This window comes from Pempheris klunzingeri, chromosome 5, assembly GCF_042242105.1.
Source record: "Pempheris klunzingeri isolate RE-2024b chromosome 5, fPemKlu1.hap1, whole genome shotgun sequence".
Lineage (NCBI taxonomy): Eukaryota > Metazoa > Chordata > Actinopteri > Acropomatiformes > Pempheridae > Pempheris > Pempheris klunzingeri.
This window is the reverse complement of record NC_092016.1, coordinates 4,329,125-4,349,200: the sequence shown is the minus strand read 5'-3', so window position 1 is coordinate 4,349,200 and position 20,076 is coordinate 4,329,125. Positions and strand designations below refer to the sequence as shown.

Here is a 20,076-nt window from a genome sequence, read left to right as displayed (position 1 = left end):
CTTGCTAATATGCAGTATATTTTTCAAGAAAACTGATTTATTAATTTACTAAATATATCAGGAGAAACCTTAATTTTTCTTTTGGTGGTACAGTATACGTTCAAACCTCTACTTAAAACACAGATATTCTTGTACAATTAGTCCTCACCAGCCAGTTCATATTGATGTGAACTACCATTGATTCTTGGCCTCTGGAAGCATTTAGCCATGCCGGTGGTACAGTGTAGCTCCAGAGACGTCAGTCCGTCCACCTCTGTGGTCCAGGCTCAAGTATCTCAGCAACCACTGGATGGATTGCCATTAATGTCTTTGTAGACATTCATGATCCCTAGAGGATAAACCCCTCTGACTTTGGTGGTCCCCTGACTTATTGTAGCATCACCTTAAGTTTGACATTTGTGATTTTGAGTGAAATGTCTCAACAACCAGTGGAAAGATGGCCATGAAATCTTGTGCTGACATTCATGTTCCCTTGCGTTGATTTGTAATAACTTTTTTTGATCCATTGACCTTTCATCTAGCGCCATCATCATTTTGATTTACTTGAAAAACCAATTACATCATCAACACCCTCAGCTTTGTTTTGTGTTTATTGCTAATTAGCAAATGTTAGCATGCTAACATGCTGAGTCGCTAGCATGGCTGAAGGCTTTTAATCTTGTTTTCTAGGAAAAACCAGAGAACAGATGCTTTGTACAGTACGAACCAAGTGTGTGCTGAATAAACATGGAAGTCCAAAACTTTTTTTGTTTGTACCATTTATTTATTAGAATTTTTTTTTTTTTTTCAAGAACCTTTCACTGAGTTAAGTTTGGATTTCATGCATGTCTGTGATTAAACATGCCTCATGTGGAAACCCTGGAGACCTAAAAGCCTAAAAAATCTTTCACTCTAATATCAAATGCTGACTTCCTGCAAAATCATACAAACAGTACTCGTTGTGAGACATAATCAGCTCAATGGAAGTAGGAGGGGCAATTGTTCCCCTTTTAAATCAAAAGAATTACAATGATCAAGCATCATAAGCTCTGTGCTCAAAGAGGATGGTCGTGTGCTGCATCCCCGTGACCATTCTGTGCACTTTAATGAGTAGTGAGGTCTCGGTGATCATAAACAGGGTGGCTTTGATGCCTCATTGAAAGAGCCTCTCCAACACGTCAGAAGGTGTCTCCTCCTTTGTAATAACAATTTATAATTCTCTTGATCTAAAAGCCTGATTGGTGAGGAGAAGAAAAAGAAAGGATTTTGCTCTCTCTACTCTTCAAGATGGTTTTTGAAAAATCAAAAACTGAATTTGCCTAGAGGGCCAATCCAAGACCAGACCCCCACAAAGAAAACGTGTCATTATGCCTCATCATCGCAACACACACCAAACCCACAAGAAAAGAAAGGTAAATTCAAAGCCTGTGTAATCACTGCTCCGTTTATCACTATGTCAGTTCCTCCCTCACTTCAGAGGAAAAATTAGCACGCTAACTAGGACAGCAGTCAAGCTTTACTGCCAAATATCCATTTTAAATGCTTGTTTTTTTCTGGTCTTAGTGATGATTAGATGTGCTCAGCACCTGCAGCCTTCTCATATAGTGTTAAAGTTTCTTGTTTAATAAACAAATATGGCTGATCAGTTTGACAAGGAAAGCGGTTGGTGCAAATCCACCTCGTAGAAGGACAAATCTGGTTAAATAATAAGACGTTCAAAAATATAAAAATTACCTTTTAAAATTGTCCTCTAGTCAAAAATGGATATTTGACCTTCACGGAGCAGAATAATGTCCAGTGAACATGATTTTGTGACATCCCAAGTGCAGTATATGCAATTTACACAGTGTGATGTAGAAATCTTTACTTCACCTCCCCTGAGAATAGACTAAGTAGGAGACATCTTATGTCCAGCGCTTAAGAGTTGGAAATGAAAAATATTTGAATTCTTCACAATTTTTCGGTGTGGAAAAACTATTAGGTCACAGAGCTATTTAAGCAGAACATATTTATTATGTGGTTAAAAAAACATGTTTCCTACCTCATTGGGGCAATTCAAGAGTGCTTCAGTTGAATTACTGAGGAAAACTACAGTCTCACCCAGCTCAGCATCCGCATACAGCATAAATACATATTCTAAAAATTATTCATGAATCTGACATGAGGCCATTTAATGCTTTTTATGTTATTTTGAGACCTAATCTCTTTACGTTGAGAAACCAGTAGCTGTAACAACTGGGAAATCATCCAAAGTGAATGGAAAATTGGGGATTATGTCATTTTCCTTCTGGGACAAATGAAGTTTGTATATATATATGAGTGTATGTGTCAAGCTGTGCTGCAACTATGACTGCGCTGTAATGAACTACACAATCCTTTTGTTAAGGGAGTGAAAGCTTTGCATTCACTCACACAAACTGTGCACACAGAAACAATCTGTCAACTTGCAAACAGCTAAATGTTCATCCTGCAGAAAGGAAAAAGGAAATGTAAATTACGATGACTTATTTAACGAGATTAGCATGGCAACAGCACAAGTATGATTTCAAACACCCCTCCCAACTAAAAGCCATAGCACCACACACACACACACACACACACACACACACACACGTGCATACAAAGGAGTGTGTGACAAACTTGCCGGCGCCCCTCGCAGGGTGACGCTACAGTTGATTTGGGAATTACAATTAGATTTATGATGTGGCTGCATATGGCTGAGCTCTCTGTTTCTCTCTCTGAAATGCTGGGATTGGCTGCAGCGAGCACCGGCGCCGTGGCGTATACACCACAGCACAGTCAGAATGTGTGGCGTTTCCACACACACACACACACACACACACACACACACAATGGAACAATAGGCCACATTTACTGTAATGGGCCACCAAAATCTAAAGACCAAGTGGAATAGCTTGACTTTGGATACAAAAAACCTTGTGTTGGAAATCATTAGATCCCTGGAAAGAGCACTATTTAGAGCAGTGGAAATAAAAATTCATGCAACACTACCTGCAAGTGGGGCACAGTGCTTTCACATGCAGAACTCGATAGGTACGAGTGCTTACAAAAATATTCAGCTTCTATTTTTTTTTTCCAAATAAGTCATAGAAACACTTGAAAAGCAATGATGAAGTGACAGATTTGTAAGGAAAATCAAGTCTTTACTTTTTATTTATTTATTTTATTTTTAGTTTTTTTTTTTTTTTGATTGTCTTTCTCACCAAGTTGTACTGACACTTTTTAGAGCCAAAGCTGGCTAATAAATACAATGAAATGTTAAAACGCACAATTGAATTTCAAATACAATACTCATCACAAAATGTGTGTGACCAGGAAACTTATGTTCTGCTTCGGCAGGTCACAACTGACAAGAGCATGAGGTTACCTTTTTATAAAGAGATCAGAGGTGATGTAACCCCTTCAGGCGGCACTAGAGCTGCGGCAACAAAATCAGCTTTAACAAATGAAATGCTGCTAAAGAAATGGCAATTTACTTGTGCCTGGCATGTATGAGGCTTCCTACAGAGTCCGAACATGTGACTTTTGACTGTTCTAATTTATCATGTCGAAAATCAAACAACAACTTCACATTAGTTAATACTAAAAAAGAAACAAACAAAAAAAAAAAACATAGAATTTATATCCAGTGCTTAGGATGTGTATGACACTAACAGAAATGTCTATGCATGAGGCTTTTTTTTTTTTTTCCTGTGATACAAGCAAAAACCAATATTCAGTCCCAGCTTGTGAAACTTTTCCAAGTGTGTAAAAAAAAAAGAAGCCAGATATGGTCATGAAGACAGTTATAGAGGCAGAAGATGTGTGAAACAGCTAACAGCTAAACAGTGCACCAAGAAACCCCCCGAGGTCACAGGCGTTGAAAATGGAAACATGTTCAAAATGCAGAGTCTGGTGAAAAGAGACAAAAAAAAAATATATATGATGTGTCTTCAGAGAAAGAATGTGACATTTGAGTAAAACAGAGGAAAAAGCGTGCACGCCTAGCAGGGTGCTGACCGCCGAGCCGCACCAACATGAAAGAGGAGCATCTCGCTTTAGACTGTGGAAAAACTTGTGTGCTCTAACTGGGAAGGTTGACTGAGAAGCTGATTAGGTATTACACACCTATTTTTCCTCCATTCTTCTCTTAATAATTTACTTGTCTCCAAAATATACATGCAATGTAGAAAAATGTACCCTTTTTGAAATAACAGACCTATTAAACCTATTTTTGAAACTATATAAATTCTTTTTTTAAAACACAAGTTTGGTGTATCTGTCCCATGTGGTGCTGAGAAGACATTTACAAATATGAACAGGCTAATAAAAATAGTAACATTTTGTACACTTTTGTACCGATTCAATACACAATTTAAAATACAGTGAAGGGATCCAGAATATTAGAAATTCTTATCCTACAGTAGGGTAGATCTGGGGCTGCTCGTCCCCTTTCCTCTGACGCTGAATGAACAGAGCTATAGGTACACGTTTAAGACTCATGAACTCTCAAAGTGTCTAAGCAGAAATTAAGCCAAAACATGTCCATGCCCTCAGCTAGATTGAAAGGGACAGACTCAAATGCTAAATGTCGGTGTTCGGTTACACCGTACTGCACTTCTTGCACAATGTGCTAAGTGTTTGGCCTCAAGGAACTCTGGGCAATGTGGTTCACGAAAGCACCAATGCAGTGGAATTGAAGAACAGACGCCTCCGATGCTGCTGTTCTGACTACATCTTAAAAATTGAAGGGTCTGCCAGGGAGTGACACAAAGTATGAGAGTGTGTGTGTGTGTGTGTGTGTGTGTGTGTGTGTGTGTGTGTGTGTGAGTGTGATGAAAACACATCCTCCCTGAGCCAGGGGAGAGGAGCCAGCAGTTACACAGTAGGATCTCATCTCATCAGATAGAAAAAGCTGATTGTATAAGACTTTTTTGCAGCATTGGAAGTTAAGACTACAACATCCCGAGTGACTGTGAATGTAGGTTTGGCACATTTGAAGTAAATCTGTACAATGCCTGGGTACTTACTTAATAATAATAATAATAATAATAATAATGATAATAATAATAATAATAATAAATGTGATATAAGGGATTTTGTTCCCTTTATTTCATTGACAGTCTGAAAAGTCCTACCACTCTTTTTGTATGAAAACAAACAAAACACATTCACAAGCTGGCACATCATACCTGAGCTGGGATATTAAAAAACAAACAAAAAAAAAAACAAAACAGTAATGTAATGTAAGCAATTTGTCAGAAAAGAAGATGTAGATGCACTGTATCCATAAGAAACAAAAGTAAGACTATAAGATTACAATAGCTAGGATTTATATTAAAACTTTTCAAATTTCAAGTTCCGACAGTCCAGAGTTTGTACAGGCAGTGACCTGTCAGAAAAAAAGTCTATAGAACAAAAGAAAAACAACAAAAAGGGATAAAACACAAAAAAGTAAATACATAATGATAAAAACTAATTCACTCCTTAAACATTTAAGACCAAATAGCTGTTGAAGACCCATTCCTGATGCTTCAAAATCCATGCATGCTCTTTACAAAACCACACAGCAATGTGTTCGTCGCTCATTTGTTTTGTCCCATTCTCTCTCTCGCGCTCTCTCTCTCTTTCTCGTCGAACTATTATTCGCTCCTGTTAAGATTGTCAAAGTGTAGGAAACTGAAGTTCATTGTCAGTTGGATGTCTGAATGTCTGTTCAGGTTGTTTTCTCGGGTCACATTTTTCCCATCAGCCCTTCTTCTTCAAAGGGGCATCCATCGCGATACCATCTGAGCATGAGTTTGAATCCTGTCCGCGCATGCTCAGTGCTTGACGTAACATGTCCTCAAAGTTTGCCTGAAGGTTTCTAGTAATAAACTGTGTTTTTTAAAAAGTGTCTCTGAGTATAGCGGGAGTTTGTTTTTTTTCTCTTTTTACAACTGAGACCCCGAGCACGCTCAGTTGGCACTGACGGCCTCCCGTGTCTCATGGTCGCTGCTATAGTCTGACTTGGGCTCGTCCTCAAAGTCCTCGTACATGTCCATGTCGTCGTCTCCGTTGGTGGGGTCACTGGGCAGATCCAAGGCTCTGACCCCACCGCCATTGCTGCCTCCACCTACGCCGGGCTCGGACTTCACCCCGTACGTGCTCTGAATGACGGGGATGGCGGGTTCGGGGCTGGCCGAGTTGCTGGAGCAGTCTGAGGTCAGGTGTGGGGATGGTGTGGCTGTCGTTGCCATGGTTATGGCGCCGGGGTAAACTCCTACACTGCCTGGGCTGTTGCCAAGAGGAATCTGTGGCTGAGGCCTGAGAAACAGGGAAAGAAGGAAAAATTTAATTATTGATCAACAATAAACAACATCCATACAAGTTATTACAATTCATCCTGTCAACCTCATGGTGGCGCTAGAGGAAAAGTCAGAGAATCATTAAAGTAAGTAGGATTCATCCTTTTGGGACCATGAACTTTCATGCCAATCCATATAAAAGGTGTTGAGACAGAGAAATACCGACAATATGTCAGAAATAGAAGAAACAAATCTTTTTTCAGTAATGAAACTATGACAAAATTGAATGAGTTGTTTATAGCAACCGTTCATCGTAATATTTGATTCTATGATTCATTATAACCTCCTTTGAACAAACTGCCTTGAAGAACCCATTAATTCTCAGGCCACTTAAGTTAAAGAGCAACACTGCTTATCTGGGCAGGCTTGTCCTAACATGGCGCTCTCCCTGCCAGCTCACGGCAGCATCAGCTAAATAACCTGTTAAGATATAGCTGGAATGAGGGTAAGCGCACATCACTCAAACAGGCCCTCTGGCTCCTCAAATGAGCTACATAAAGCAAGAAAATTGCTGTCACTTTTCTCACCTAACAGTTTTCCATCCTGTCTTCTGAAACAATTACTGCCATACGCTCTGACAGACTCATTTTCACATTAAACGCTTTAAAACAACACTAGTTTAGTTGGGTCGAATGTGCCAGAAACTGGTTGTGTACTGGCTCCCTGTAGCTATTTGATTTAAGTTTGATTGAAAGTCCAGGCCCAGAGAACCATAAGCTTTTTATTTTTTTTTTGCATTTGCTTGACCACACACAGTAAATGTGGCATTCAGCCTGTGACGTCTGCCTCGCTCTCATTCCCTCTCAAACATCTGCTTACATTTCATATTCCACTATGTCTGTCTGTGTCCAATTTCACTGCCCGCAAGCGCCCAGCATTGTCCTAATTTAATAAATGACAAGCTATTAAAAATCGCTCCTATTCAAAGCTGTGGCCTCTGGTAAATCCATCTCAAACACAGGCCACTGTGATGGCTTTAAACACATCCATGGCTGGTTCCTATTAAGACAATGCCACTGTTTTTCCCCTCACTGCACTGACTACACTCTAAAAAAAATATAATGCTCTTCATTGAATGTTTAAAGGGTTTTGCAGATAAAACCAGGAGGTTCCAAGAAGAAACCTTTAATGAATGCTCCATAAACCCTGACGGCCACCCCACAAACCTCGAGCAAATAGATGTAGTCAAGAATACTTATTTTATATTCATACCAAGGCACATTAGAAAAAAGACAAAACTTATAACGTTGAATGAAATGCCCCCAAAACTCCTCTATGAAACAGGAAAAAAATACCATTGGGGATTACATAGTGATGCTTTATTTTTCTTTTTGCTAAAATATCCATATTCAGACCAAGGTGGCGAGCAGCTTTATTCAAGAACCAATTGAATTCCAATTGAACAAGGTCACAGGTGCAACGGTAAGTCGGTTAAAGCAAGATACAGTGCCTGTCTGTGATCCAATGACTGTGGCCATCGGTGCACAATGTGCCCTGTTAAGAAATGTGCAAATTCGCTCTAACGTTGTCGGGCTAGCTATTTCTGTGAAAATTTACATTATAATAATTATAAAACATTCCATTGCAAATTGTATACGAGACGCTGTGTAGTCATTGTCACTGAGTGTCCTGAAGGATAAAATACCTTAGCATAGCTTTAAAATGGAAATGTAAAACCACACAAAGAATTCACTGCAGATTTCTAGTATGAGAGCTCCAATAGAAAGCTACGAACACTGTGATGCTCAGGGACATGGTTTCTGGTACTCACCCCACGAAGAACTGCCTCATCTCTTGACGTCGTGACCGCATCATCTGCTTGTACTCTCCGATGCGCAGCTTCTTTCCGTCGATGATGCAGGTTCTCTTGGGCCGGGGCTTGTACTTGTAGTTGGGATATTTCTCCAAATGGATCTTGCTCAAGCGAGCCTGCTCCTCATAGTACGGCTGCTTCTCCTGGTTGGTCATGGCTTTCCAGCGAGATCCTGCAGCAGATTATCGAGACTTTAGTTCAGTCTGTTTTTTATGCGTTGGTTTGGTTTTACTTTTAGTTAGCTTTGTTATAAAACATGTATGTATCTTTAGAAATCAACAGAATAAAACTTAAACATCCTCACTTTAGGTGCTCAAGAGCGTGACATATGATTGAAATAATATGGACCCCTGGTGTATACATAAAATGTCAGTGTTTCTGGTGGTTGTATTGTGAACAGACATTATCAATTCTTTAACCAAGGAAGCTGTTATAAACCCTGGAGATGGATTATGCTTTGTTCCCTCTTGGCTGTGGAGGAATCATACATTGTGCTCTTCTTATTAACACGGTAAGAGGACCTTCTGAACAACTGGACAGGGCCATTACCGCAGGAACGCAGCACATCTGCGAAGCACTCCTACAACTGACTATACAAAGTCCGCCTCGTGTCTCTGTTTATCAAGGTTTATCACAAACCAGTTCTGTACTTTTGTGACACAGGAAACAGAGAGGAGTTTTCTCAAGCCTACCACCCATTCCCCAAAGTCCAGCTGTGTTATTATGATGGAGAGACGTGAATTGCACACATGCAGTCACATACACATAAACAACTGTGCACTTTAAATTCTGCTTTTTGTTCCGATTTGCCATCAAAGCTTGATAATTTACTGGAAAATGATTCCTTAATGCTTCCTTCCAACATGATCCTACTATTCATATTTGACTAAACATATCGTTTAACTTTTTAATCAAATTATTTCACTATGAGAGTTCATTATTATTATGGAAGCCTTGAACTTAGATTAGAAATGATACATCAAACAGATGCAGGAAGCATTTCATCAAACACAAACTGGCCCTTAATCAGAGCCCATTTGAAGCTCGGAGTCAGAAACACAGACTCACCTAAGAAAAAGAAATTTGTTAATGTTGCTCAGGAGGAGCATTTACATTCAGGAACCCTCAAGCTCACTGGAGCCCTTCATCGGACAGTAGAGGTCTTAAGAACATTTCACGAACAACCGTCATGCTCAGCACCATGTGAATGGCTGTCTGTGTGTCTGTGTATCTGTGTTGAGGAGGTTAGTATCAACACCGCTACTTTTTAACTGAATGCATCCATCACACCAGTCAGGCCGACACAGTGGAGCTCTGTGTGTGAAGTGTTCCAGGTTTAAAAGCACACTAGTCCTTCTTATAGTCCACAGCGTGCTGGTAAGAAACCCAGAGAACTCTAGGATTGTGTTGAGTCTTTGACCGAGATATTAGAAGGAGGCAAATCCATGATTGTAGCCACAAATAATTTTTTTGTTGATGAATCGTGTGAATAAATTTGTAAGTTGTTGATGCACAGCATATATTGGATATCAGTTTTGCTTTTATTTTACAGATTTTCACTAGAAGAATTATACAGATTTCTTAAAATGATGGATTTAAACTGATTTTCATCCAAGTTTTGTGTCTCGAGTTTGCTGGGAAAAGAAGCTGATTCCCTCAGCTTACAGTAATGAGGTCCCCTTGTTGTAAGAACATCTCAGAAACTGCTTACAGTAACAGAGAGTCTTAGCCGGTACATGCAAATAAGCAGTTCATTCTATTTTCTTCCACATTCAACATAAAGTCCCTCCTGCCAAAAATTAAAATCTCACCTAGGATCTTGCTGATGTTGGAGTTGTGCATGTCGGGGAAGGTCTGCAGGATCTTCCTCCGCTCATCTTTGGCCCACACCATGAAGGCGTTCATGGGCCTCTTGATGTGGGGCTCGCTGCTGTTCCTGCCCCGCGCCTCCCTGAACACTCGCGCCTCTGTGATATTATTTCCTGTGTGACACAAAGGAATTGCGTTTTCTTCACTGTATGCCCATCATTGACACATTCATCTTTCCTACTTTCATGCTTGAAATGCAGGATATTGCACCGATAAAGACGAGCCCTTCCTGTTTGCTTCTACACCCCCGGCCCCTTCGCCTCCTTGGGCGAGGATGTACAACTAAAGTCCTAAGGGGGTCTTGCTAGGATGCCCTTAACATGCTCACACAAACACACATGAACTATGCACACCATAGTGAGTTTGCTTCCGCCTGATTGTATCAGTGCCTATGCCTCTGTGTTTACTTCTCTAATTCTAAACTAAACCACAATGAGCACTCCTCGACTCCTCATAGCTTGTAAACAGTGGTGCTTTATGAGTAGCAGGTGGGTTGAGAGGAAAAAAAAGACCCCAAGTCAGTGTCCTTAGACTACGCTCAAGGAAGTTTGTGGTTATTGCATTTTACGGAACAGTATCTGCTAACTGAAAGGTATACACAGCATATGAAGTCACCTCTTGCTATCCTTCAGTGAAAAAAGGAGAATTCTTATTTGCAGTAAACGTCATTGACCATTAGCTACGACAGACTTGTTGCCCGACTTCGCCTGCTTTTGTTTGCATACTTGTACTGGGTGGGATCTTGTGTCACAAACACTCGTTGTGGAAAAAGGAGGAGAATTCAGCCTCTTGTCATGTACTTGCAGGAATAATAACAGTGTAACATTTTTCAAGAGAGTAAAATGTTGACATAGAGCACTCTGTTTAGCTGTTGAGGGTGTCCTTCACCGTAGCTCCCCAAGGAGCACAATAAATATTTGTATTCGCTGAATACCTGCATGTTCTGACTTTCTAAAAGACGTCGTCTTCTTTATTGTGGAGTTCTGCGATGCAAGACCCCCGAAGTAGGGCCTCTTTGATTTGGGGCCCACAGTTATGGGTCACTGGTATCAATTTAGTCTGAACAGGATGTGACTGCTTCAAACTTAGACTCTGCTTCTCAAAACTCCTGCAACTTCCTTTTATGTCCCTGTAGTCTTCCGTTTTCTATCAAATCTTTTGTGCATCTGCATAAATTCCTGAAATACCAAGATTATAAGCAACCAAAAATGAGGAGTGTAAGAGCCAGAAAGGTGGGCAAAACTAGCCAAATTCAACAAACCAAGAGAAGAGTGCCAGAGAAAGAGGAAAAAGTGAAGCAGAAAACAGGACTGCGATAGGCGGCAGAGGTGCTTACCATCCAGATCCTCTGGTCTCGTCAGGTCAATGACTCGATGGACCATCTTCCCAGCATCCTCCCCGAGCTTTCCCAGGTGCTGGCTCAGCGTCTCATAGTGCAGCCGCTCCTGCAACACAAGAAAGGTTGTTTGAAGCAAGCTGATGCTATGATGCGGTTGCAGCATTAGTGAAGTTTGAGAAAGTGGACACCAGCTGCCAAAAAATAAATTCTTTTTTCAATTCCTTTTCAGCTCCTATTACTTAATGTCTGGACCAAGTTCTTGCTCATGCCTGGCATCTTTTAAATTAGGTCACTAGGGATGACTTTGATGGTAACGACAATAAAACAGATTGCTGGCTTGAATTGGAGGAAAGTCCAGCACAGCCCCCAAATATGGACAGTTTATTTTGATGCAGCTTCACTGCTTTTTTTTCCAGTATCTGAGGGAAATGAGTCATGATGTAGGTTATTCGATAAGCTAACAGACAAATCATAGTCCCTTCAAGGCCGTGCTAATCAACATTGTCTTCTCCAACCTCCCATCATCATGGTTGCTCTCTGCCTTCTGCTGGTCATTCCACTTCTGAGACAAATAACTTCTACAAGCAGCCTGTCTTGGGGCCTTCCAGCTAAAATTACTCCACCACGCTCCCAAACTGCGGTGGAAAACATCGAACCCTCCGCACAGCTACCGCACATCTACACTCCTCCTCCTCTTCTTCCCTGCCTTCCCTCCCTCCCTCCCTCCCTCCCTTCCTCCCTCTCAGCTCTACTCCTTTTTCTGGTGACAGAAGCATTTTGTTTGACGCAAGGAATGGTTGCCGGGTGAAGTCATGCCGCGGTAGCCGCTGGCAGAGTTGGTGGAACTTAGGGGCCGGCGTGTGTGTGTAACTGTGTGTGTGTGTGTGTGTGTGTGTGTGTGTGTGTGTGTTTATAGATGAGGAGTCGGCGCGGGCCAATGTCAGCACTACGGCAGGGCTGTAATCAGGCCCACCACAGAACATGTGCCTGGGCAGTGCCATGCTCACCGCAGGAAGCAACCGCCTAACAAAGGACTAAAGAAAAACGAGAAAGAGGGAGAGACAGAGGGAGATAGAGAGAGCAAAAGGAAGAGGAGTGGAATAGAAAACTAGAATAAGACTTAAGAGAGTTCATCGAGAACTTCTTTTTAAGCTTGTAGTGCTAAACAATAGCTTCGAGAGCGCTGTTTTCTCATGACGATGCTCTCAAATGTCTGTAAGTCACCGTTTGGTGCTCCAACACTAGAAGTTAGAGTCAATTAAATTTGTAGTTCTCAGAATGATATTAAACATGAGTGCTTTGCAGCATTTAGCTTAGATGCTATTAGATGCGCTACAGAGCATAATTTCTTAACATCCTAAGCAGTTAGAGCCGTCTGAATGTTGCTGGTAAATGGGAGGAGACCGATGGAAACTAATGCACGGTAGAGTTAGGCTTTTGGAAAATGGACTAGGACAGCATCAATAGAGGTAGACTGATCCAAAACACAGATTAACAGCAGACCTGGGTCAAAATTTGCAAATACTCCCTGCGGTTGGTCTACTTTTGGTCTACTTGAAAGTTCTTGTGGCAAATGCAATAAGGAGCTGTCTTTGCTTTGTTTAGTCGAGATTGAAATAGGTTTGGCCTGTGTGCCTGCTGGTTTGATACTGGACTGCTGCCTTTTAGAGCAGCGTTACAGACTTTTTTTAAAACAACTTTGTCTTTCATGAGACTCCATTTGTATTGTGTAAACCGCTGGATTGTGCTCCTCTAAATGCTGCATCACAGGGGGATTACTTGGTTAAAAACAGTCAGTGTCAGCAGTTCTGGACACCTGATTTTCAGACAATTACAGTGAATAGGAAGCACGCATTTCAAGAAAAAAAAAGTTTTATCTAGCACAATTGAATCTAAATTGCTTTGAGACAAAGGCCAATTCCACCCATCACATGTTCAATATTATGTTACTATTTAACCCAGGTCTGAATTAGAGCAAAACAAGCAGCACTTGACTTCAAAGCAGACAAGTTGACTTACCAAGGCCTTAATTAATTGAACACATGGAAGGACATGTGCAGGGGCAGAGATGAATTAAATCAAGCAAGAAGACTGAGACTGACGATTCATTGAAAATGTATAGTTAAATTACAGATATAGTAAGAAAGAGAAACACAACATCCACTTTTATTTACTTAATCTGTACCAACATGTACCAGAGGGACAGTTCCCATCTGTGCAGCTACAGTATGTCTAACACACTATTACATTCACTGAGTCTGCAGGGCCAATATTGAATGTATATTTCTAAATTTAAGAGACACCCGACTCTTTTTGTTCCGCCTGGTCTCCCCTCTTCTTGGCATTTGCGTTTCTCCACCGTTGCTGGGGTAACGCCCCAAACATTGTTTTTTTTTTTTTTAATCCACACCGTATTGAGCTCATTACCACAGTTACAACTCGCCTACCGCCAACACGGCATGCCTCCAGCTGACCCGCAACCGTTTACTGTCTCCTCCTGGACCAATCAAGTTTGGCAAACTCCTTAGTCCCCCTCCCGGCGCTCCCTCTCTCTTCCTAGTTTTTTCATCTTTCTTTCTCTCTTTCCCTCTCCAGACTCCGGTGTGTGCCGATAGAGCTGTCACTCAGCCCTGTTCTCTTTTTTTCCCCTACCCTCCTTCTCCTTTTCACCATTCCTCCTATTCATAGCCTTTAACACCCCACTACCAGCCCTCTACCCCTTGAGGCTCCTTCCCCAAAGAAGCAGACACTCAACAGTCTATTTGCAGGTGCCAGACTCAGCTTTGTAGTATACATTATTATAATGTATATCATTCAGGCTTCAAATACAGCAACATCACGTCGACCTTTAATCAAGACTTGGAACCGTCTGAGCTGTCGGTTTCACAGGCTCGCTTCCTACAAAGACCAAAATCACCAGCAGAGCCAATATAAACCTCCATACAACCATTTCCTCCCCTTTCGGCTTATTTCAGACTTATTCTGCTCTACCAACAGAAACTGGAGGCATGTAGGCCAACTTTGTTCAACAGCGTACAGACAAAAGACATGTCTCTGTAATGGGCTACATTAAATTAGAAACCCTAAAATTTAGGGATCTGGTAAATTATAAAACTGTACTTAAAGTTTAGAATAAATATTTTCTAAAAGTATACAAAACTGAGTCTGGGAGGAATGTGTATGTTCAAGAAACAAAGTTAAGTTAGTTTTCAAATGAATAACATGTATAAAAATGTTTGATTTATTAAGAGTGAGCTAAGGACATTATTACTTGTACTTGACGTCTGATGGTGAGTAAGAGCAACCTTCATTTTTCGTTGTACTGTGGCCACTTGGATGAATTGCTTTCATTTGTTTTTGTGACATCATTTACGTATTTTTTACAGACAAAATAAAGTTTTTTCTTTCAAGATACTAAGATACGATATTTCTTATTTTCAATTTCACATTTCTGGCAAGGCCAAACTCCAAACGTACTTTTGTCTGGCTGCAGAGGGATCTAGTGACAGCTGTGGAGAAATACAGCAGATTTCTGGGCACGAGCCCTTCGGGTCAACGTAACTGTTAAATCATGTGAGCAGGGACACTAAAAACATCCACGTGTCCCCATCTTTCAGTGCGTGCAATATAGAATCAGCTGTTGAGTGATTGTGCGCATTCCCAGCAACATCAAGTGAGAAAACAGATCTTGGATTTTACGCTGTTTGTCTTCCCTCTTATGCAGCTTGTAGATTTACCTGCACTTAGTCTGCCATCACCCACCATATTCCCTTCCTATGGAAACAGGAAAAGTAGTCCCTCGTGGGTCGAAGCAGTGTATTATTCTTCTATCATATTTCATGTAAACTTTACCAAGCTGCTGTACAAAGCTGTCACATTGTTAAGATAACTTACCATGCCGATTTAGAACTTGTTATCACTTTCTATTCTAATGAGTCAAAGCCTGAGTGAACAATCTACCACGGACACGCTGTTGATTTTTGTGTTTTCACCAGTTGAGTAATGTGCCAATCTCTCAGAAATTTGGTGCTTTCCTTTAAGTGGACTTTGGGAGTTTTTTGTGGCTGTTTAGATGAAAAAAGTGCACACAGGCTTTTATATATACACACACACACACATACACATACATGCACACACCCACACACTCATACACAGTGGCTATTTCAGTGAGCCTTGGCAGCCGCAGGCCAGCTGGAAGCAACGTAAGCGTAAGGTGATACTCAACAATGCCACTAACTGGCCAGGCCTTTCGTCTGTACACCAGCTATAATGACATTAACATGGCCAAGGCCAGTGCAGAGCCAGGACACACACACACACACACACACAAAAAGGAGCCTAGGATCACTTTCAGCTCTTAGGGAAATGTCTATGTCGTCTATGCTTGAAAATTAATGCTGCGGGACAAAAATACAGAAACAGAAAGCGAAATAAAGACAAACACACGCACACACAGACGTCAGTGTGACAGCCACCTTTGAGTCGAATCAGCGTTGGCAATAAATAGCTCAACATTCAATATCACACTGAGATACCATTTAAAGCTGTCGTCTTCATCCCTCCAAAGAAGCCTAATATGTTGTGTTAGTACAATGCCATAAAACAAAAAGGCCTGGGCAGAGCTTCAAAGTTCCTGAGGGGAGGATTTGAGTAACAAATTTATTTGATGAACACACAACACACAAATCCAAGGTAAAGAAAAAGAGCTGGTCTCGTTGCCTCCCGAGGTGGAGCGACTGAGTCACACTCTCAGTATCCAGCAAGTTCCATCCATGAATTGTTTAAGACAGAGCAAAGCCTTTGAGCACTTTCGAAAAAAAAAAACACACACACACAAAAAACTTCTCCGTCCCAAAGAAAAAAGTATATACTTAAAGAAAGAGTCTTTGAGCTGCTGTTGTTAGGTAACGAATAACAAACTGACAACAAACACCGAGGCCTGCTGTCGTCCTCGAACCGGAAACAATTACTTTGAGACTTTCCAAATGAGCTTTTTATTAGGAGGCATGGAGCTATAAACCAAATTACTGCATTGCTTTGGTTTTGTTCTTATAAAGTTGGAAAATATAGTGCTTGAGTGTCTCACAGGGCTCTCCCTGCAATACACTCACCTTAATCTGTGATCATTTCAAAGTTAACTTTGTGTAAGAAGCTCTTTTAAGCACAAACTTATTTGGGACCATCGGTGGGATTTTTTTTGCCAGACCTGCAGCAAACAACTCACATTAAATCGTAATAAACAATTTATTAGTATAGGCTGTTGTATAATTTATATTTATGAGTTTCTCAGTGTTTACTAGTATAATGACTTATAAAAAAATCAACTTGGGACTGAGGATAAGTACAGCAAAGATATATTTTGCCAGATTTTTGGATGTTTTCCTCCTGAAGATGCAAGGCAAACAAGTCCAAAAAATTCAAAACAGCCTATCCTTGGAGTGCACCAATCATGACCTACTTGGGGTTGGTGGGTTCAAAGTCTCCACCCCTAAAATATTCATGAGTTCCTCTCCTCCTCCTTCTCCTCATCCTTGCAAGCAACATGGGATCAATTGCGCAGGAGAGCCGGTCTAATCATGTTCCCTATTTTACCGAATGTCTGATCCCTTGAATGTGTGATTGGCTGATCAGACTGATTGAAGATGTTTTGGAATATGTATTTCCCTCTGGATATAAGATCCTAGTACAAAGGCCCTGTCTCCCTCAGCCCACGGGGGAAAAGATGAGCGGGGGAAGAGGTGAGCTTGGAGGCGCGGGGCGGGGGGGTCCCCTTCCCTGAGAAAGGCCCTTTAATTGGGCTAAAACCCTGAGGCCGGGATCCCCCCTCCAGGGCAAGTGGAGAGCTGGACTCCATTACACACACACACACACACACACACTAATGTTAACACCATCTCTTCTCCAAAAAAACACCCACTCAGTCAAGGCAGACACACACACACACACACACACACACACACATACACACTCACACGCCAAAACCATCACTTGTCATTGGCCCAGCTGCTCCCTCTTCAAAGCTGTTGGCTTCTGGGTGGCCGTGGAGATGAGAGAAGAAAAGAGAAGTCCTCAAGAGCTGCAGCCCGAGCCAAACAACACCAAATATCATCCATGAATATTCTTTAGACTCATGCTCGAGCTGAGCAGAAACCTTGAATACTTAGCCAATGAAATACTGGAGAAAATGTAACACAGGAGCGAGGAGTTTGGAGATCTACGGGTGTGTGTGTGTGTGTGTGTGTGTGTGTGCGCACAAAAGAGTAAGAGAGAATATTACATGGATCTCAATGCTATAGGGACAAATGCAAAATCGATCCTCTCCCTTTTCTCCTCGGCACATTTCTCTACTTGCTCTTCTTGCTGTTGGCAGTTCTTTTACTGAGGGAAAATGGAGATACCACATTGTAAAAATACTCTATGACAAGCTAAAGTCTCGTATTCTAAATTTTACTCATTTATAAAAATATATAATAAAAAAAAGAGTGTACTGCCAAACAGTTGCTCAAGTGTATGGACCAAGAGGGAGTGATATTCCTTAGGAAATGTAAAAAAAACTATCAAAGTGTGTTGGTTGGATAAACTCCTGGACCAAGTTTAGTGTTGCTGAGCTGCTCCTACATAGTTAAATCAAAAAAGTCTAAAATTATTATCAGCGACATACAAAGTAAATATTCTTCTTATACAAACAGGCCCCTTTAAGAATGTTAAATCTCTAAGGCATGGAAATAGTATTTTACAGTTTTACCTGGTCCAGGTGACGCTACTTTTAACTTTTTAATATTCATTCCATTTTAAAAGCTCATATGTTTTGTATGTAAAACAGTAACCTGAAAAACGGTGGGGTGATGAGTACAAAGTAGCATAAACTGGAAATACTCAAGTGCAAGTATCAACGTACTTGCACTTGAGTATTTCCAGTTTATGCTACACTGCATTGGCCTAACATTACCATACTTGGGTAAACGTCACTTTCCCTCACTGTCTATTGTTATGTGTCACATGCACACATACAGAATGTGCATCCTTTTGTTTGTGGAGCTGATGTGGGCGTGTGCATGCAGCCCCATCAGCATTTCAATCAGGATTCTTCACACGAAAGAAAATGCCACTGAAAATTGCATTAAGACCATGTGATTCGTATAGACCTCATCAGCAAAGTGTGTCCGTGCATGTTCTTATGTAGCCACATGTGATCCGTCTGTCCCTCTAACCTTGTTGCCGTTGTTGAGGCTCATGCTGCTGAGGGCAGACAGTTTGGCCTCCAGACTGTGGTGTCCCGGCTGCTGCTGCTGCTGGTGGAGCTGCTCCCTCTGGATCTGCTCCCTCATGCTCCTGGCCTCCTGGATGGCCTTCATCACCGCGTCCTGGTCCCCGAACAGCGCTGTGGAGTTGAGGCTGGATAGGATGTCTGGGAGGGAGGACGGGAGGGGAGAGAGGAACAACTACCTGTTACTTCGGCTCACAGGACCGGAGAGTGTGAGGCTTCAATACGAGAGGCCAGGGCTCATTTCTGTCGTCCTTTAACAAGTGTAGTGACTTATTTTTTCATCAAACTTAAGTATTAAATTAATTAATTACATTCATTTAATTAAATTATTGTTGCTAAGCGCTGATTGCATGTGACATCTTTTTTTTCCCTAAAATGATCGTTAAAACCCGCGAGGACAGAGAAAAGCACAAATAAAGAAATCACTCATGTGCAATAACAAGAATTGTTCCAACTTTGGCAGTAAATTGTCTGAAGTAAGGCCCCACTTCTCACACAATAGCTGAGAATACAGGTTTTCAGGGCTTTTAGTCTTCTTTCAAACTGCTGTAAAGTTATGGGAACTTCCTGAAATTATGTTCTGAAGTGGCCTATTTCCTCTGGATCCCAGAGCAGTCTTTACAAAACAAGTACCAGAAAATGGGTCTTGAGTATTGTGTCATCACAGATAACCTTTCAGAAAAGTTCTATATGTCACTACTATATAATAGTTTAAAATTTCTTTATGCTCCCAAGTCTCTGGATTTAAATAGCAGATTTGCACATACTCTTTATTTGAGGGTTGCGAATCAGACAAACTCTGACGCCGGAAGAAAACAATTTGGTGCATGTGTGTGATTTCATGCACCTCCACAAACACGACAGAGCTTTGAAAAGAAAGCACACAGCACCGACAACCAAAAATACTTAATGGTCAACATGTTATCGGGCTAAATGTTGCTAAAGTTGTTTTCCAGTCCACTTGTGTCTAAACATGACGGAACCTCCTCCCCCCTGTTTATGTGCTGTGCTTCACACTTTTGAAGCCGATGCACATTTGAAGAATAAAAATAAATAAATAAAAGGATGCAAAGTTTCCGTCGCCCTCCTCGTTTAATTAGCAGACAAGTAGGAAGCACTGTATGCTTGGGTGGCCGTTAAAATGGGCAAAAAATAACTTTGCAAGGAACACAAGCGACGCGTCCTCAAAGCCACTCCAGAAGAGCTGGCGAAATTGTTTTCTGGGGGGATATAATGAGAGGGTTTAGATTGGCTTTAATAACAGATAGCAGAGGTAGGGGCATAAAAGGTCTAGCGCGGGCAGACAATGATGTGAGGAAGCTCTTAAAAACCAAATAACGTGTGCTGGGTTTCACTGCTTCCGCTGCTGGGGTTTTCATTGGGGCTAAATACAGGGCTTTGGACTCCTGTAAAACACAAACACACACGCACACAAACACACACACACACACACACACACAGG

The 20,076-nt window shown here is 41.3% G+C and overlaps 1 protein-coding gene across 2 annotated transcripts in view; it reads right to left on the bottom strand.

Annotated features, from left to right (window-relative positions):
* Positions 1-3,183: 3,183 nt before the first annotated feature.
* Positions 3,184-20,076, bottom strand: part of LOC139201018 (transcription factor SOX-6-like) — a 104,285-nt gene continuing 87,392 nt past the window's right edge. For both annotated transcript variants that reach the window (XM_070830220.1, XM_070830221.1), the window contains exons 12-16: positions 18,559-18,755; positions 11,345-11,453; positions 9,951-10,121; positions 8,098-8,311; positions 3,184-6,285 (exon numbers count right to left, since the gene is read on the bottom strand). In XM_070830220.1, coding sequence (XP_070686321.1) covers positions 5,937-6,285; positions 8,098-8,311; positions 9,951-10,121; positions 11,345-11,453; positions 18,559-18,755 — 1,040 coding nt within the window. In that variant the 3' untranslated portion in view covers positions 3,184-5,936. The remainder of the gene's footprint in view (positions 6,286-8,097; positions 8,312-9,950; positions 10,122-11,344; positions 11,454-18,558; positions 18,756-20,076) is intronic.